Below are 16,319 nucleotides of genomic sequence, written 5' to 3'. Positions count from 1 at the left end.
AGCGTGCAAGCCGCACTGTCGGCTGCCACGTGTTCCAGGGAAATATCCTATGTAATTCTCTGTTATTAATTTTTTAACCCTAATTAATTAACTACTCGTGTCCTAATATACCGCCAAACATTAGTTTCTTTTTCTGTTAAAGTTTTCTTCACTTCATATTCATTAGCTCAAAAGAAAATAAAAATACAGAGCTCCTCTGTTCTTCCTTCATCTTCATCTTCATCTTCATCTTCATCTTCTTCCTCTTTCATTCTTCTTCATTTCATTTCACTGTCCATAATATCCACCAAATGATCCGAAATATCGATCCCGATAATCGCCGGATTCTTAATTTTCCAGCGGTTCGGCCGTGTGAATCGATTTCTCCGGCGATACTTCTCGCTTCATTAATCACTATCTCCAATGAGATCACTACTTTCAAGGCGAAAAATTTCACTTCTCAGAAAAACTTTGCCCGTGAAGTGATTCGACAAATCGGAATCCTCAAAATTTTCTTCGAGGAAATCCGTGATAATGATCAACCACTTTTTACCAAATCCCTCATTTTATGCCTTTCGGAGCTCCATTTTACAATCCAAAAGATTCAATTTTTACTTCAAGATTGTACACGAGAAGGGTCTAGGCTTTACATTTTAATGAAGTCGCAGTTTGTAGCTAATCAATTCCGGGTTTTGATTAGCTCAATTGCAACATCCCTTGATATAATTAGTTTAAATTCACTTGAAATCAGCTGTGAAGTGAGGGAACTACTAGAATTACTTGGAAAACAAGCTCGGAAATCGAAGATTGAGGTCAGCTTGAATGACCAATGTGCCATGGAGAGGGTGATTTTGATCTTAAACCAATTCGAGAACGAGTTTGAGCCCGAAAAGGGGTTAATAAAACGCGTTCTTGATTATCTGGTGATTTTTAGTTGGGGAGATTGCAACAAGGAGGTCGAGTTTCTAGAAAAAGAGATGAGTAATGTTGAAGAAGAAGAAAGAGAAATTCCCCTAATTAGTAGCATATTGAGTTTGATGTGCTACTGTCGGGGAGTCATTTTCGACGCTTTGGATGATACCCACGAGCAAATTATCGATCAATTAGTGGTTAAATCACCAGGAGAGATGCTTAATTGCTTGAATCCTGAGGATTTCCGATGCCCGATTTCGCTAGAGTTGATGATGGATCCGGTTACAATATCAACCGGGCAAACATATGATCGGGTTTCAATTCAAAAATGGTTGAATTCAGGCCATATGCTCTGCCCCAAGACAGGGGAGAAGCTTAAAAGTTCAGAATTAGTCCCAAATTCAGCTCTTAAGAGGCTGATACAACAGTTTTGCACTGATAACGGGATTTTGATATCAAAATCAGGTAGAAAAAGCAAGGAATTATCGAGGAATGTAGTTTCCCCAAGTCCAGCTTCAAGGGAGGCCATGAGATTCTTAGCCCAGTTTCTTGCTGGGAGGTTAACTTATGGTACAGATGAGCAGAAGAACAAGGCAGCTTATGAAATCAGATTATTAACAAAATCGAGTATTTTTAATCGAACGATGTTAATCGAAGTGGGGAATGTGCCTCCTTTGTTAGATCTTCTCACATCAGCTGATCCCATCACTCAGGAGAATGCAATTGCTGCGATTTTAAAGCTAGCAAAGCATTCAAAGGGGCAGAAATCAATCATTGAAGAAGGCGGATTAATGCTGGTTATTTCTGTTCTGAGGAGAGGGATGAAGATTGAATCGAGACAGATTGCTGCAGCCACAATCTTCTACCTCTCAGCAGTTGAGAAATACAGGAGATTGATTGGTTCAACAAGAGAAGCAATACCTGGTCTTATTGAGTTACTCAAAGATGGAACAATCTGTGGGAAGAAGAACGCAATTGCTGCAATTTTCGGGCTTCTTTTATATCACAGAAACCATGAAAGAGTACTTGAAGCAGGAATTGTTCCAGCTTTAGTTGATATTATCTCCTGCATTGAAAGATCAGACCTTTTAGCTGATTCTCTTGCAGTTTTAGCTTGTTTAGCTGAGAAAGTTGATGGGACTATCGCGATTCTGCAAACATCAGCATTCCCATTAATCATTGGACTGTTGAAATCCTCCATTTCAAAATCTGGGAAAGAATACTGTGTCTCAATCTTAGCATCATTGTGTATGAATGGTGGTGCTGAAGTTGTAGCGGTTTTGGCTAAGGAACCAGCTATTATGCCTTCGTTGTATTCAGTTACTGAAGGGAGTTCACATGGTAGCAGGAAAGCAAGAATGCTAATCAGTATGTTGCAGAAGTTTCAGGAATCGAGTTCTTCGAGTTTAGCAGCAGCTTCTAAAGTTCATAAGGAAAGGTTTGTTCAAGCAGTTTAGGGGTAATAATAGTATAATTAATTAAGCTCTTATCATTATATGTAAATATGTAGGGATTTACAAATTGGAATCCATAAGAGTTAAGTTTAAGCTATCAGCTGGATTTTTCAAAGAGCTGAACACTATATTAGGCTTAGGTTCTTTGCAGTTGGTTATTGTATACTGTATAAATTTCACACATTATTAATTAGCATTTTTTTTCTTCTATTTTCCAGTTAGGGTATTTTGATAATTACGTGAATAAAAAGACTAAATATTGTTGTCTTACATTATTCACTCTTATGTTGTTCCTGTGAGATTGTGAAACTTGGTGATTATAGATTATTTCATTGATTAATATTTATAGGGTTATAATATGTATGTCATTTCTGTATATGATTTCAATTTTTATGCAACTGAGTTATTGGAATATATTTGTTCAGCCTTTGGCTCGTAAGAGATTTTTGCTACAAATACAAGTTTTACAACTCTTAACAACATTATACAGTAGTTGATATTTTCTCCATATTAGGATTACTCCATTAAGTTTGACTATTTCCCGTCAAAGAGGTTGAATTTGACCAATAATTTTATAATTTTGTTGATTATTTTTGGTCAAAATTAATGTTGTACAAGGTATGTTTTATGAGAGGTGTACTTTTGCAAAAGGAGCCAATAAAGATACAACTGGTCAAATTTTGAAAAGTTCAATCTTAGGGCTGAATCAATATGTAGCCAACTTGTGGAGTATTAGAGACCTCTCCTTAAGTCCTTAACACTGTACCAGTGACTGTGTCTTGTGAGAGTTAATGCATTGTTATAGGTAATTAGTAAAATTGGTCACTTTTGCTCTATAATTAAGATGGGATCATTAAATTTAGAAGGTAGAAATAATAAATATCTTGATTGCTTTGTGGCTGTGCTTTTCATAGGCAGACATTAATGTTAGTGCACATATGAGATCCACCACCAAAGTAGGTAAGGACATATGCTTAAACTTTTACTTGTATTTTACCTACTAATATCCTTAAATTTCTTATTGTTAGTTGATTTTGTGTTGCCTAACAATCTAATATTGTCCTCTTATCTCATTTTTGTTTAATTCAAACCTAAGAAAACAATTTATGCTTTAAAAAAAACCTTTTAAAATTATAAATCTCATGTGGCGCAATCGAAACCTCAAAGTATTGTATGGTATTGTTTCTTTTAATCAAAATACCACAACCTAATTTGGGAGTGTATGAGTAGAAGTGGCAAAATGATTGTTCGGTTCAAGTCAGGTCATGTTCAAGTACAAACTAAATCACTCACTTCTTTGTTATGGAGTACCAATTTAAACAATACGAAGTATCATTTTCTGGCGGAGTAGTATCGATTATGAAACTTATGACTCATTCACTTTTATATACTTCATCCGTAAATATTGCACTATCTTGTTTTTTACACTATTCACACTAGACGTCTAGACTTTTTTTTTTTTGTTATTCATACTTGAGAAAAATTGTAGTCATGTTAGATCTTGTTGGATTCGTATCGATACATATATTTTTCAAATATAATATTTTTTTACTTATACGTAATTTGAGATATTAAGAGTCAAAGTATACGTTGGGAAACGTAAAGTCAATCATGGTGCAATATTTAAGGATATATCAACTTAACATGTCTGGGCAAACAGAGATTGAATCAATTTAACATGTCTGGGCAAACAGAGATTGAGAGTCATGTTGTGTCCTACTTTGAGAAACTGTTCACCACATCTAAGCAGGCTGCCCAATGGGATAAAGGAGATGGGCTGGACTTTTTGAATGTTCTAGGCCCTTTCTCGGTTGCAGATATCCCATCAAATCTTGAAATAAAAAATTCCATGTTTAGCATAGGTGAGTTTAAGGCCCTTAGACCAGATGGTTTCCAATCTCATTTTTATAGAATTCAATCCCACATGAGATTAACATTTTCTGGGCTTTTATTAGTTGTTTTTACATAAGCAATCCTACATGAGATTAATATTTTAAATTTAAAATAGCAACCCCATATAAAATTTAAAATTTTAGACTAATCACATCCAAAGGTATCATACCGTTAGGGTATATATAGCCTTTTCGAACCCAATGGGACCATCTAAGTGCATACGGAGTACCTGTGTGAGTGTGTGACTATATTACTAATATTTTTAGGAACAAGTTGGTCCCCCGTGGTCTTAATGCCACTAACATTGTGTTAAGGATTTTTTGTCATTTAACACCTTAAAAAAACTACTCCCTCCGTTTCTTTTTGTTGTATCCGTTTCCTTTTTAGTCGTTTCATAATGTTGTATCCACTTAGAATCTTTTCTATTTTTGGACATACATTTTATCCTAAAATACCCTTACACTTCTATCTAATTACCATAATACCTAAAGATTCTACCCATATTCCCACCTAAATTTCCCCACCCATAATATTTAATTAATTTACTTTCCCAACCAAAATTATTTAATTACTTTCCACTTCCCCAAAACCCCCCATCTCTCTCCTCTCACTCCTCTCTTCCCTCAAACTCCATTTCTGAGATTTTTCCCTCAAACGTAACCCCCTCTCACTCCTCTCTTCCCTCAAACTCCATTTCTGAATTTTTCTCTCTCCTCCAAAACTCCATTTCACTCCTCCTCCAAGATTGAATTCAAAGACTCACACTTCTCTCACACGTCTCTCTCCTCCAAAAACTATGTGATTTTCTTCATTCTTCTTCTTCTTCATTTTTCTCCGCCGCAACCACCACCACCACCACACCTCCGCCGCCGTCGCTGCCTCCACCACCATTCTCTGAAAAAAATACTCTATATCAAGGCTTTAGATGGTGAAATTCGACCATAAAAATTCTAGATCTAGAGTTTTCATGGTCGAATTTGACCTCTAAATCTTCAAAATCTTTGAATTTGTGTTCGTTTTTTTTGGGTTCGTTGAATTTTTCTAGGTAATTTTTCTGGGTTCGTTGAATTTTGGGTTCATTGAACTTTTCTGGGTTCGTTGAATTTTTCTGGGTAATTCTTCGATTTTTCTGGGTAATTTTTCTTCAATTTTTGTGGTGAAATTCGTTGAATTTTTTTCCGATTTTTCTTGGTAATTTCGGTGATTTTTTGTTCGATTTTTGTGGGTAATTTCGGTGAATTTTTATTCGATTTTTCTAGGTTAATTTGGTGAATTTTTGTTCGTTGAATGTCGTTGATTTTTGTTTGATTTTTTCTGGGGTTGTTGAATTTTTGTTCGATTTTTGTTTATTTTCGGTGAATTGTTTGTTCGACTTTATGGGTTCGTTAAATTTGTTCGATTAAGGTGAAATTTTGTTGGTGATTTTTGTTCTTGGATAATGGTACTTTTTGTTGGTAATGTTCTTGAATTTTTGTTGGTAATGTTAGTTGAATTTTGTTTGGTAATGTTAGCCCATTGAGGGAGAAGAGAACCTATAATCTGATTTATTATTACTATTAATAAAATATATACCTTTTCTCTTATTTCTTTATTATTTCCTCTCTCTTTCATTTATTCCAATCTCTTACACACAATCATTTCTCTTACACCCAATCATTACACTTATACCCATACAAATCAAGATTCTATTTTTCTTAAAACCCCCCCAAGATTCCAAATGGATACAACATTTAGAAATGGAGGGAGTAGTTTTTATAATTTAACACCTTACTTATTTTTTTATTGTTTTTAAACACCTTAAAAACAAAAAAATTTAGAAATCAACACCACTTGACAATTTTTGTTAGAAAAAACATTAGTTTTTAACTATGCTAAAGTTCCCAAGGCATGATATGGTGGTAAACAACTCTTTCTACCATCAAATTATGCTTTGGAAGTTATAGCATGATTAAAAATCAACGTTTTTTTCTTATGGAAATCGTTAAACGGTGTTGATTTATAAATTTTTAGATTTTTAAGGTGTTTAAATATAATAAAAAATAAATAAGGTGTTAATTACAAAAAGTAATTTTTTTAAGGTGTTAAATGACAAAAAATCCTTGTGTTAATCCAGAAATCGAGAATCCGGAGTCCATAAAAAAATTCCTTCACCAACACCTTCGTCAATTTTATTATATCTCGTACACAGGTACACTACAAAGTACGGATAATCGGAGTACATAATTAACAAAGGAAATTGATGGTGATGATCGACTCGACTCGACCCGACCCAACCCGACCTTTTACTGGCATACAAAGATCCTTAATATAGGATGAGGAACACAAGCGCCGGAACAACATTGTTCCGGAGGTCCGAAACCCGAGCATATGTTCCCTGATGGAGAACACTTATCTTCAGTCATCATCACATTTTGCTTCAATTTTGAAGCAACAGCCCTTTCCACTTCCCTAAGTGATGACATTGCCTTCACTTCGGCCTTCAGGAGCTCTTCAGTCATTATCGATGCAGTGGTTCTTGCTTCATATTTCGCATCTATCACTGCTGCAAAATCCAAATAATTTCAGTCTACATATACACAAATCGACACATTTTCTCATAATAACACCATTTTTACGCGTTAAGATCTTGTTACATTAGTCCCGAGTATAATAATTAACATAAAAGCCGATCATGTGAGATCTTGTTATATTCGCTTCGATATAATATACATTTTTAAAGGAAATTTAACGGTTAAAAAGATTAATTAACAAATGTGAAATTAACTCCATGCATACCTGATGCAGCGAGCATGAAAATGGCAAAGAGAGCAAATTTGGAGAAACCCATAATGTCAGCCACACTTTAGAGACAAGATTTGATGGTACTTAAGAAGTGGATTTGTTTTGCTCATTTTTACTCATGGCATTGCTCTTATTTATACTACTATTTTTTTCTTTTTTAATTGTTTTTCATACAATAACTTCTATGCATGGCGACGAATATAACGACATGTAGATCGTACATATATGGGGCATGTTTCACGTTTGCACTGAGTATTATCTTTACGTCGGTAAATTGTGAACCACACGTAGTACTATAGTAGGGTATAAGAAATCTGAAAACATAAATAAATCTTATCTTCTCTTGGTCCTTTACTCGTTCGTTTCCCTTGTACCGTTATACGTTGCGTTTTACGTGAAATAAGTAGCAAAGAGTGTGACCACATGAAAACAACTACTCCATATGTGAAGATATTGAGGATAACTTAGAGATATAAATGACTAAATAGTGCGTAGGAGACCACACAAAATTTAAGTAATTAAGTAAAACTTTTTTTTTAAAAAAAAGAAGTAATTGATTGGTGCATATTGGAGTAAGTTGTCCTCGATATCATCTTAAATTTTTGATCAATTGTTTTTTTTAGAAATCATTTATTTGGATGAAAATATATTAATGACATTATTTTTCGATTGTTTTTGCCGGAATTTGACCCGAGGTTGTAATTTGAAGTGTATGATTAAGTTTTAGGTTGTAATTCACAAAACTGAAAGGTTAAGGTTGTAACTCGTAAACTAGAAAGTTTATAGGGTTATATTTGACAAATTTTTCTTTTAATAAAGTCGTTAATCTCATGTGGCACAATTAAAACGTCAAAGTATTCTATATTTGTATGATGTTTTCTTACGGAGTATCTCCACCACCCAATTTCGGGGTTATAAGTATAAACTAGGGTGTGGCCCGAGCGTTGCCTCAGGTTTTGACTTTTATTCAGATTTATTTGTTGTAAAAATGTGTCCATGTAGATGGTGTCGTCATAGAATTATGGGGTTACACACAAGCTTAGCGGTCGATTAACAACCTTCTCAAGCTTAAACTCCACGTTCTATTACTCCGAGTGCATGTAATATGTTCTATAATTATTCAACCATTTACTCGTTATTACATTCTATTACACTGAATTATTTTTTTGAGGCTTAATCTAGAAAAGTAACAACTGTACATGCATTTATAAATTAAGTAATCAATCCCTTTTTTTGCATTCACTTCTATTCAATCTGTTATTTATTGTAAAAAGAACATAAATGTTTATATAAAAATGTATAACATAAGTTGTAGTTGGTTAAGATGGTTGGATGTTGAACTTTTAACAAAGAGGTCTGGTGTTCGATCCTTGATACATGTCATGATGCTGATTAGTTGTGACGTGGCGTAATAAGAAGAGGTATACGTGACACGTATACGTTCTTAAGAACGCCTTTTAATATATTAGTATAGATGGTAAAATGGTTATTCGGTTCAAGTTTGACTTGGGCCAAGTTATGTTCAAGTACAAACTAAATCACTCACCTCTTTGTTAGCAATTTGAAGAATAGTTTTAGGCGGAGTCGAGTGAATTTTGAGTCATTCAGTTTTGGATATATCAATTAAGACTCTGTTTTTATTTGAATTATATTATCTGAACTTAACTGAACTTATTTTATCTCAAAAAAAAACTTATTTTGTTTGAAAAAAACTTATTTTTGCTGAACTTATATTATCTGAACCTAACTGAATTTATTTGAATTTATTTTGTATGAAATAAATCAAAATAAGTTAAACAAAACATAACCTAACTCAATTTATTCCCGATTGAATGAATTTAACAGGTCTAAACGCTGTGGATCCGTTGTATAAGAAATCTTCCGGCTACGAGGGCCGTCAAAGCTCATTAGTCATAAGCCTAGCCCAAAATACAGATGCTAAAAGCCCACTAGGAAGAGGCCCAATAGTTTTTTAGAGAGATTTGCTTCCCAAGAATCCAAGATCCTTTTCTTTCCTTCTCGTCTACTTCTTTCTAGTTTCGTTTCGAAAAAACAACGCTCTGCTTCGCTACTTCACCGCGCTCTCAAAAAAAAATCTCGCTCTCTTCGCTCGAAATCTTCAGTTCTCCTCTAAACCTTCTCTTGGTGAGTAATTTGAATGCTTAATTACTTCTTTAACTTCTTCAATTTTTTGAATTTTAATTTCGTTTTCATTAATCTGAATCGCGAGCTCAATTTTTGGGAAGTTAGGGTTTCATATAGTGAAGTTGTACATTTTAGGTAATGGCGACGAACGAGGCTAAACCAGCAACAGAAGAAGCTAAGATGGATCTGTTTGAAGACGATGATGAATTTGAGGAGTTCGAAATCGATCTCGGTAATTATTCCAAAATAAATTTCCTCTTATTTCTCAGTTTTAGGTTACGTGGTTGATGTGTTATGGTGAAATTAATTTCAATCAGTTATTTTAGAAATTGACTAGGTTTTGATTTATTAGGGTTTTTATTATTCTCGATTTGGTGATGAAAGGTCTACCCAATTGTTGTATTGAGCTGTTCAATTTGCAACCTATAACTTGCTTTTTTCCAATTGGCATGTGGTTGCTGTATCTTCAATTGAATTTAACTATGAATTTGAGAATGCTGCCTTCAGTTTGAGCTGTGCGACGGTCATTTACCTAGTGGATGTTATGACCGACATAAAAGTCAATTAGTTAGCCACTGTAGAGAGTAAGTGGTAAGCACCATGATTAGATTGATAAGGAACCTCAATTTCTGTCATCGCCCGAGGTTAAATGTATTAATTGTTCCACTGGACTTTTTGTTCTAGGCCTTTAGAGTCTTAAGTCGCTTCATCGCTCAGAAAGAAATTACAAGGATGGATGTGGCTTACTCTAATGGATGGAGAAAGATGCCCTGAAGATTTAAGAATTTTCCTTTCTAGTATAATCATGAAAGAAATCGAAAATGGTTGCACTAGATAGTCACATGCAAGCATAGAACATAGCGCGTATATGCTTGTGTACTTTTACATATTTACATACACCGATACACACAGACACACACCATATATTTTGGATTAAGGCTTGTTGTGCTAGTTAGGGATTCTGTGTTGCCTGGGATCTGATACTTTAACCTACCCTAGCCGAACCATTTCCCTTTATGTTAATCCAAACAAAGTGCACCCTGAAAGCTTATTTTGTGTTGATCCAATCTATAAAAGTGCAATCATGAAGAAATTCCCTAACAGGGTCAAGGAATATGACGTTTAATCACTGTATTATTGCCATCAGATGATGTCTTCTAGACAAATTTGATTTACCAATCTTCATGAGGAAGTGGAAGTCAAATAATTATTGCAGATCTAGGATATAATGGAAAACCTTTTATTTGATAATTGTAGGCCAAATTGATAAGATTAAGAGTTCGGGTACTAGGGTTCTCTCCAGGATGGATTTGGCTGATAACTGAAAGGGTGAGTTTTGAGATCAGGGGTGACAAGGTGCCCAGAAGACTTGAGCATATCCTTCCTATTATAATCATGAATGCACAAAAAGACGGTTTTACACTTGGTACTTCTACTAGATAGGCAAATTGCAGATGCAAACATTTAACTTCAGAGCTTATATGCATTTGCACTTGTACATACAGAGGTATGCTGATCCGACGCCGGCGATCTAATACCAATCTTATATTGGGGGTGAGGGTTTATGTTGATAGTTAAATAAGTGAGTTGTCCGGGATGTGTTACTTTAGCTTATCCATGAGTTGTCCGGGATGTGTTACTTTAGCTTATCCATGAGTTGTCCGGGATCTGTTACTTCAGCTTATCCATGCAGAGGGTTGTTTTGTGTTGTTCCAGTCAAAACAGGATGCAATCCTGAAAATATATTTGGTGTTTATCCAGTCCATGCCCTGAAAGCAAGTTCCAATGAAGGTCGATGGTTATGATATCTCAGCACTCTAGCCATCGTATGATGTCTTGTAGACGTGTCTGTCAGACTGATATCCATGATAAGTGCTAGTTAATCAATTTTGATGTCGTTTTAATGGAAGAATTTTGGACTTACCAATTTCAGTCTAAATTGATGATGGTAGGAGTTGGGATGTTAAGATTTTCGGTTGGTTGTCTGAAGAGAGTATACTAGTATACTACTACTTTAGCTGCCTGTCACGGATATCCTTGGATGTATTTCTCTGTCAGCCGGAGGCTCCTCTTTCTTTTTAAAGATTTCCAGGTAGAAGTTTTGTAGAGCTAAGGTACAATAAACAATAATAATAGCCCTCTTTCCCTTTCCCCTTTTCACCATATTCTGATGTCTGTGTGGATATCTGCAACAAATAAGGGAGAGTTCAGTAAAAGTGACAGCTACAAGTTTTTTATATAATAATAAATGACGATGCTGTTTATTACCCTACGGAAAATAAGGGTGTCTTAATTCTGAACGCCTCCCCTCCCTGGATTTTGATAGCTTGCTTCTGGCATGCCTTGTTATGGGGCACTATGAGATTGTGACCTATTTGCATCTGAGGTGTGTAGTAAACCTGCCTTTTAGTCTTTTACTGCTGTTTCTCATGGTTGCTGGAATTGTAAAGAAAAAAGGGAAATTTTTTGACCCGTTTTACCCTAATTGCTCAAATAATCCTTAACAGTGCCATCTGTAAGCGTTCATTTAGTACTGGAGCGATACGTATCATCTGTTATTCTTTTTTTCTTGAAGCTAGAAGAGTGATGGGTCTAAATCAACACCTAAACCTGGTGACACTCACATGGGACATATAGGCACAGGGAGCTTGTTAGTATGCCAACCATCTTGCCACAGAAATAATTCTTGAGAAGCCTTTCTTGGAGGCTTGGACTGAGAGGGAGGAGTATGGGGGTGGGAGAGGGAGATATATGTATATAGGGAGAGAGATGACGAGAAGCTGTGAGGGTAGGCTTTCCACAGAAAGGGGCATTTATGTCTCTTAACTTATTAGAATTTCCTTTTATATCACTTGAATGAGGTCTTCTGTCAACTTAAGGAGAGAAAGAAATAGGAGAGAAGTGTTTTCAATTGAAGGTGCGTGACTGAATATGACTTGAAACAGGGAGTTTTTGACCCTGTGATTCGAAGAATAACTTCTCTGTCCTTGCACTTAGTATGTCTTCTCTCACCCTTTAGTTCATCTTCATTACTTTTGCCTTCTGTTAAAAATCTATTCAATCATCTCTGTGATCTCTTTTTCCTTTCCTCTCTTATCGTGTTTTTATTCAATGCCCTTTTCGAAACTAAGTTTCTGGTGCCTTGCATCTATTGAATTATTGATGCATGTACCTCCACCCCTTGCCTCATAAACTCACCCCTTGAGACCATTTGCTTCTTTTGCAATATGATTGTCACGTGAGGTAGTGTGTCTCATTACCTTGAAACTCTTTCCAATAAGTATTTGTTGCTAAGAAATATCAATAGCTTTAATGTCTCACAGCATACCAGTGACCTGATATCCAGAGCCCTATATTACATGTCTTTAATTGTCCAAGATAGTGATCCAATGCTCAGATCTGGACCTGCTTTCCAAGATAATATGTCCACAAGATAACAGGGATAAGGAAGATCTGAAATTCAAAATTTTCATAGTTGTGGGAGTAGGACTGCCGGCTTATCGGATAAAAGTTAAGGTATTACCTAGGAGCTAGGTGTGCATTATTTGGATAAATGCCTGAATCTAGATTTTCTGTTCAGTAATTTGATTTTAGCTGGTATTTTTTTTTGATGCAAGCCAGTGTTTAAAAAAGCGCGCTTAAAGCACGCTTAAGCCCTGAAGCTCGAAGCTCTAGGGCAAAACGCTTAATTAGTCTGAGCGAAGCTCTTGTGATTAAGCCCGCCGAAGCGCGCTTAAGCGCATGAAGCCCGCGAAGTGCAAAAAACACGCTTTTGGCGCTTCATTGATTTTTTTTTATTTTTTTATTATTATTTTACGTTGAAAGCTTTTTTATATGTTGTTATTGTGTTTTGGACCACTCCCTATTAATCCTTAACAATAGAAAGTATACCAACAGTCCAAAAAAGATGCTTTATTTTTGTTAAAGCAAGGAGTAATACGCTTCTAGCTTCTAGCTTCTGGATAAACACTATGTTATATGCTTTATTTTTGTTAAAGCAAGGAGTAATATGTTTTTGTTAAAGCAAGGAGTAATATATTTTTGGAAGCAAATCTGATGTTTATATATTTTTGTGGTTATTTTAGTAAGATATATATTCATAATAGTAAAAATCTTTAATTCTTAAAAAGTGCGCTTCACTTCAATGAAGCCCGCGCCTTGCGCTTAAGCTCTAGGACTCATATTGTTTTAGTGCGCTTTGCGCTTTTTTATACACTGATGCAATCTTGGAACGATTAAAACAAAGAAAGTTTGGAAGAGTTACAAGAGAGTTTAAGGAGGTTTATCTTCCCAAAATACATCCGCAACAAAACCTGGAGTTTGTTCAAAATATTCTAGATTAAAGCTACCTATTACATCCGTTAGGCACACCTTTGCCAATCTATCTGCTACCTTGTTAGTGTGTCTCGATGCAAACTCGACTTTACAGCCATTCATCTCCATTTAAAAGGTCCCTGCAATTGTGTACAATAGTGGTATTAGCTCTACAATATCCGGGTTTGCCAACCTATTTAGCTCTACAATATCCGGGCTTGCCAACCTATTTAGCTCTACAATATCCGAGTTGACTGTTTTGTAGTATTTGTACGTAGGTTTTAGGACCTGAGAGAGGATGCTTATGCAATATAATTGTTTAGAGTCGCCAATTCTTGACATTCATGCGTGACATTAACATGTATTTCTAGGATGTTTAGAGCACGTGCTTTATATGGTAAGGGCAATGCTACAAAAGTGCTGGCAATTCGGTTACTGGGTGTTTTTGTGAGATAAGTGGTACAACTGCTATTAGGAATCTTTGTAAGCAGAAAAACAAGCTATGCACTTGACCTCGTAGGAGGAGGTGATGGGCGATGGTTCATATTTTGTTCACTTGTTTTACTCTTTACAAATCTGGTCTCATGCCTAATATGGTATATTCATCCAATTCATGCAGTTATATTGTGATTCAATAAGGTTAGACTGCTTGGACAAATTTCCTTAAAATTTGGATAGATAGGCAAGAAAACAACCTTTTGAATGGTGTGCTCTCAATGTGGATATATGTTACTTGTATCTCACATTTTTGTTCTCTGTATAAAATTACAGAGTGGGACAGCAAGGAAGAAGGCAAAGAGGTGACACAACAGTGGGAAGACGATTGGGATGATGATGATGTCAATGATGATTTCTCACTACAACTGAGGAGGGAACTCGAGAGCAATGCTGCTGAAAAGAAATGAGCAATCTGTTGTTGATGGCTTCCGGTTATTCTCAATCCAACTATCAGCTTTTCGAAATTCAAGTAGAGGTGCTTTTATCCCTGTAGTAGTTTTTCCTAATATCTGAAACCTTTTATTACGGGCGATGTGAAATTCTGTTGATGGTTTTGGAGGGGAAGAAGGTAGTGGTCATGATAACTTTGCAGTTGCTAATGAATTTTAGACAAAAAACGCATTCTAAACATCGTTAGACCATTATATTAGCTGAACTTGTTTCTTTCGTGTGATTTCCGGCTTTGTTTGGCTAGGCTTCCGGCTTTTGCTTTTCGATATTGAACCTTTTACCAGTTCCCCCCCCCCCCCCCCCCCTCTAATATTTATGTTTTTCAAAATTGCTTTCCTTAGTCTTAATTTAACAATAACATTAGTCTATTTTATAATTATATATATTCCATATGTTTCAATTTTATTCTCATCAGGTGAATATGTGATTCATGTCACTATATCAAGTTTGACTACTGTACAAGCTAATTTTGGCTGATACTTTTAAAACAGTGCCTTTCTTTTTGTCGAATAACTTTCAAATTTTCATTTTGATTTGTCATTTTTTAATTAGCTTTTTCACCTAATTATGCCACTCCTTTATTATCTGTTCATTCATGCCACTCATTGCTTTTCAATTATGAAGATAGAAATATGGAGTTTAGTACGGATGATGTCCTTTTAGTTTGCATCCTTGTAATTTTGAAATTAATGGTATGCTGAATGAAAGGACACCACCACCTCAAAATGTAAGGAATAAAAATAGTCCGTATATATTGTCCCACCAAAAGCCTTCAAATTCTTAATGATGCACTTAGCAATTGCCAAACAAGGGTTGTCCTAATCCATCCTTTATCCTCCCCAACCCCGAAAGGCCTTGCCCGCTAACCCGGAGCCGATAGGGTCACTATCTCGAAAGAAAGCCATGGTTGAGGGATCATTCCATGAAGTGCTTTCAGGTAACAAACTTACCACAGTTGTACCACTTACCAGGAATTTGATATTACAGGACATAGTTGGGGTAGTGGCACTAAAATGGCTTTACAAATCATACTTTCGTTACTTGTGAGTTGTTAATGTCAAGTACTAGTTGGCCTGCATGGGAATTGAGACAAAAGATATCAACTCTTTGATTCCGTAAAACATAAGTTTTCCTTTCTCCTTTTGTCATTGATTCAGGTCTTTTTTGGTTTGGCGTATGTTAGCATATGCCTTGAATCAATCAAGCATCTTACCGCAATGCCCTACTTAACAGTATCTGTTATTCTGAACTAGGTTTATCTGTTTTGAGTCTATATTTTGGGTTTTTCTGCAACAGTCTAGAAAGTACTGTATAAACTCTCTAAGTCATAACTGGACGTAGCTAACACATTGTTAGTGAAATACGTTAAATCTTTGTGTTTTTTTATGTACGTTACTTATAATCTTTATTGCTCAAGTTATAACATCGTAAAATGTTTACAATGAAAACGCCAAACCAAACAATTCCTAAATGTACAAAGGAGAGCTATGTGCATATGTTAGAATCCTATATTCCTATCCATTTCCTTTCAACTATTCCGTATTTCATATTTTACTATGATGAAACCCAAGCTAGTAATAAAACGAATTCCTAAAACCCTTTTTTTATTTTTCCCTTCATGAATTTACAACCATTGATTCGGAAAACGAACTGTTTATTTCTTTCAAAGACGGAGACGATTATTTCCCATGTGACAGACCCTTGTTATCAGTTAATTAGTTTAACAACTAAAATTAATCAATCCTATTATTATGCTCTATAGTTTCATTTTTATTCTCATTAGGTTCTTTTTTTGTATTAAAGAAGGAAAGCAATGTGACATAGACAGACCTATTGGGCTAAGTATTATCATGTCACTATATCAAATTTGACTATCATAGTTTAAAGGAAAAT

The 16,319-nt window shown here is 35.4% G+C and overlaps 2 protein-coding genes across 2 annotated transcripts; one reads left to right on the top strand and one right to left on the bottom strand.

The window, feature by feature from the left end:
* Positions 1-6,380: 6,380 nt before the first annotated feature.
* Positions 6,381-7,173, bottom strand: LOC110790130 (uncharacterized). The gene is made up of 2 exons (XM_021994889.2): positions 7,014-7,173; positions 6,381-6,780 (listed from the first exon to the last, which is right to left on the bottom strand). The coding sequence occupies exons 1-2, from the start codon at positions 7,063-7,065 to the stop codon at positions 6,521-6,523; spliced, it is 312 nt and encodes a 103-aa protein (XP_021850581.1). The 5' UTR covers positions 7,066-7,173; the 3' UTR covers positions 6,381-6,520.
* Positions 7,174-9,008: 1,835 nt separating this feature from the next.
* LOC110790138 (protein DSS1 HOMOLOG ON CHROMOSOME V) lies at positions 9,009-14,649 on the top strand. Its single transcript, XM_021994900.2, has 3 exons — positions 9,009-9,164; positions 9,300-9,396; positions 14,250-14,649. Exons 2-3 carry the CDS (start codon positions 9,303-9,305, stop codon positions 14,381-14,383), a joined length of 228 nt encoding a protein of 75 aa, XP_021850592.1. The 5' UTR covers positions 9,009-9,164; positions 9,300-9,302; the 3' UTR covers positions 14,384-14,649.
* Positions 14,650-16,319: the final 1,670 nt, after the last annotated feature.

The sequence above is a fragment of the Spinacia oleracea genome, chromosome 5 (genome assembly GCF_020520425.1).
Source record: "Spinacia oleracea cultivar Varoflay chromosome 5, BTI_SOV_V1, whole genome shotgun sequence".
Lineage (NCBI taxonomy): Eukaryota > Viridiplantae > Streptophyta > Magnoliopsida > Caryophyllales > Amaranthaceae > Spinacia > Spinacia oleracea.
This window is presented reverse-complemented; position numbering and strand designations above follow the sequence as displayed.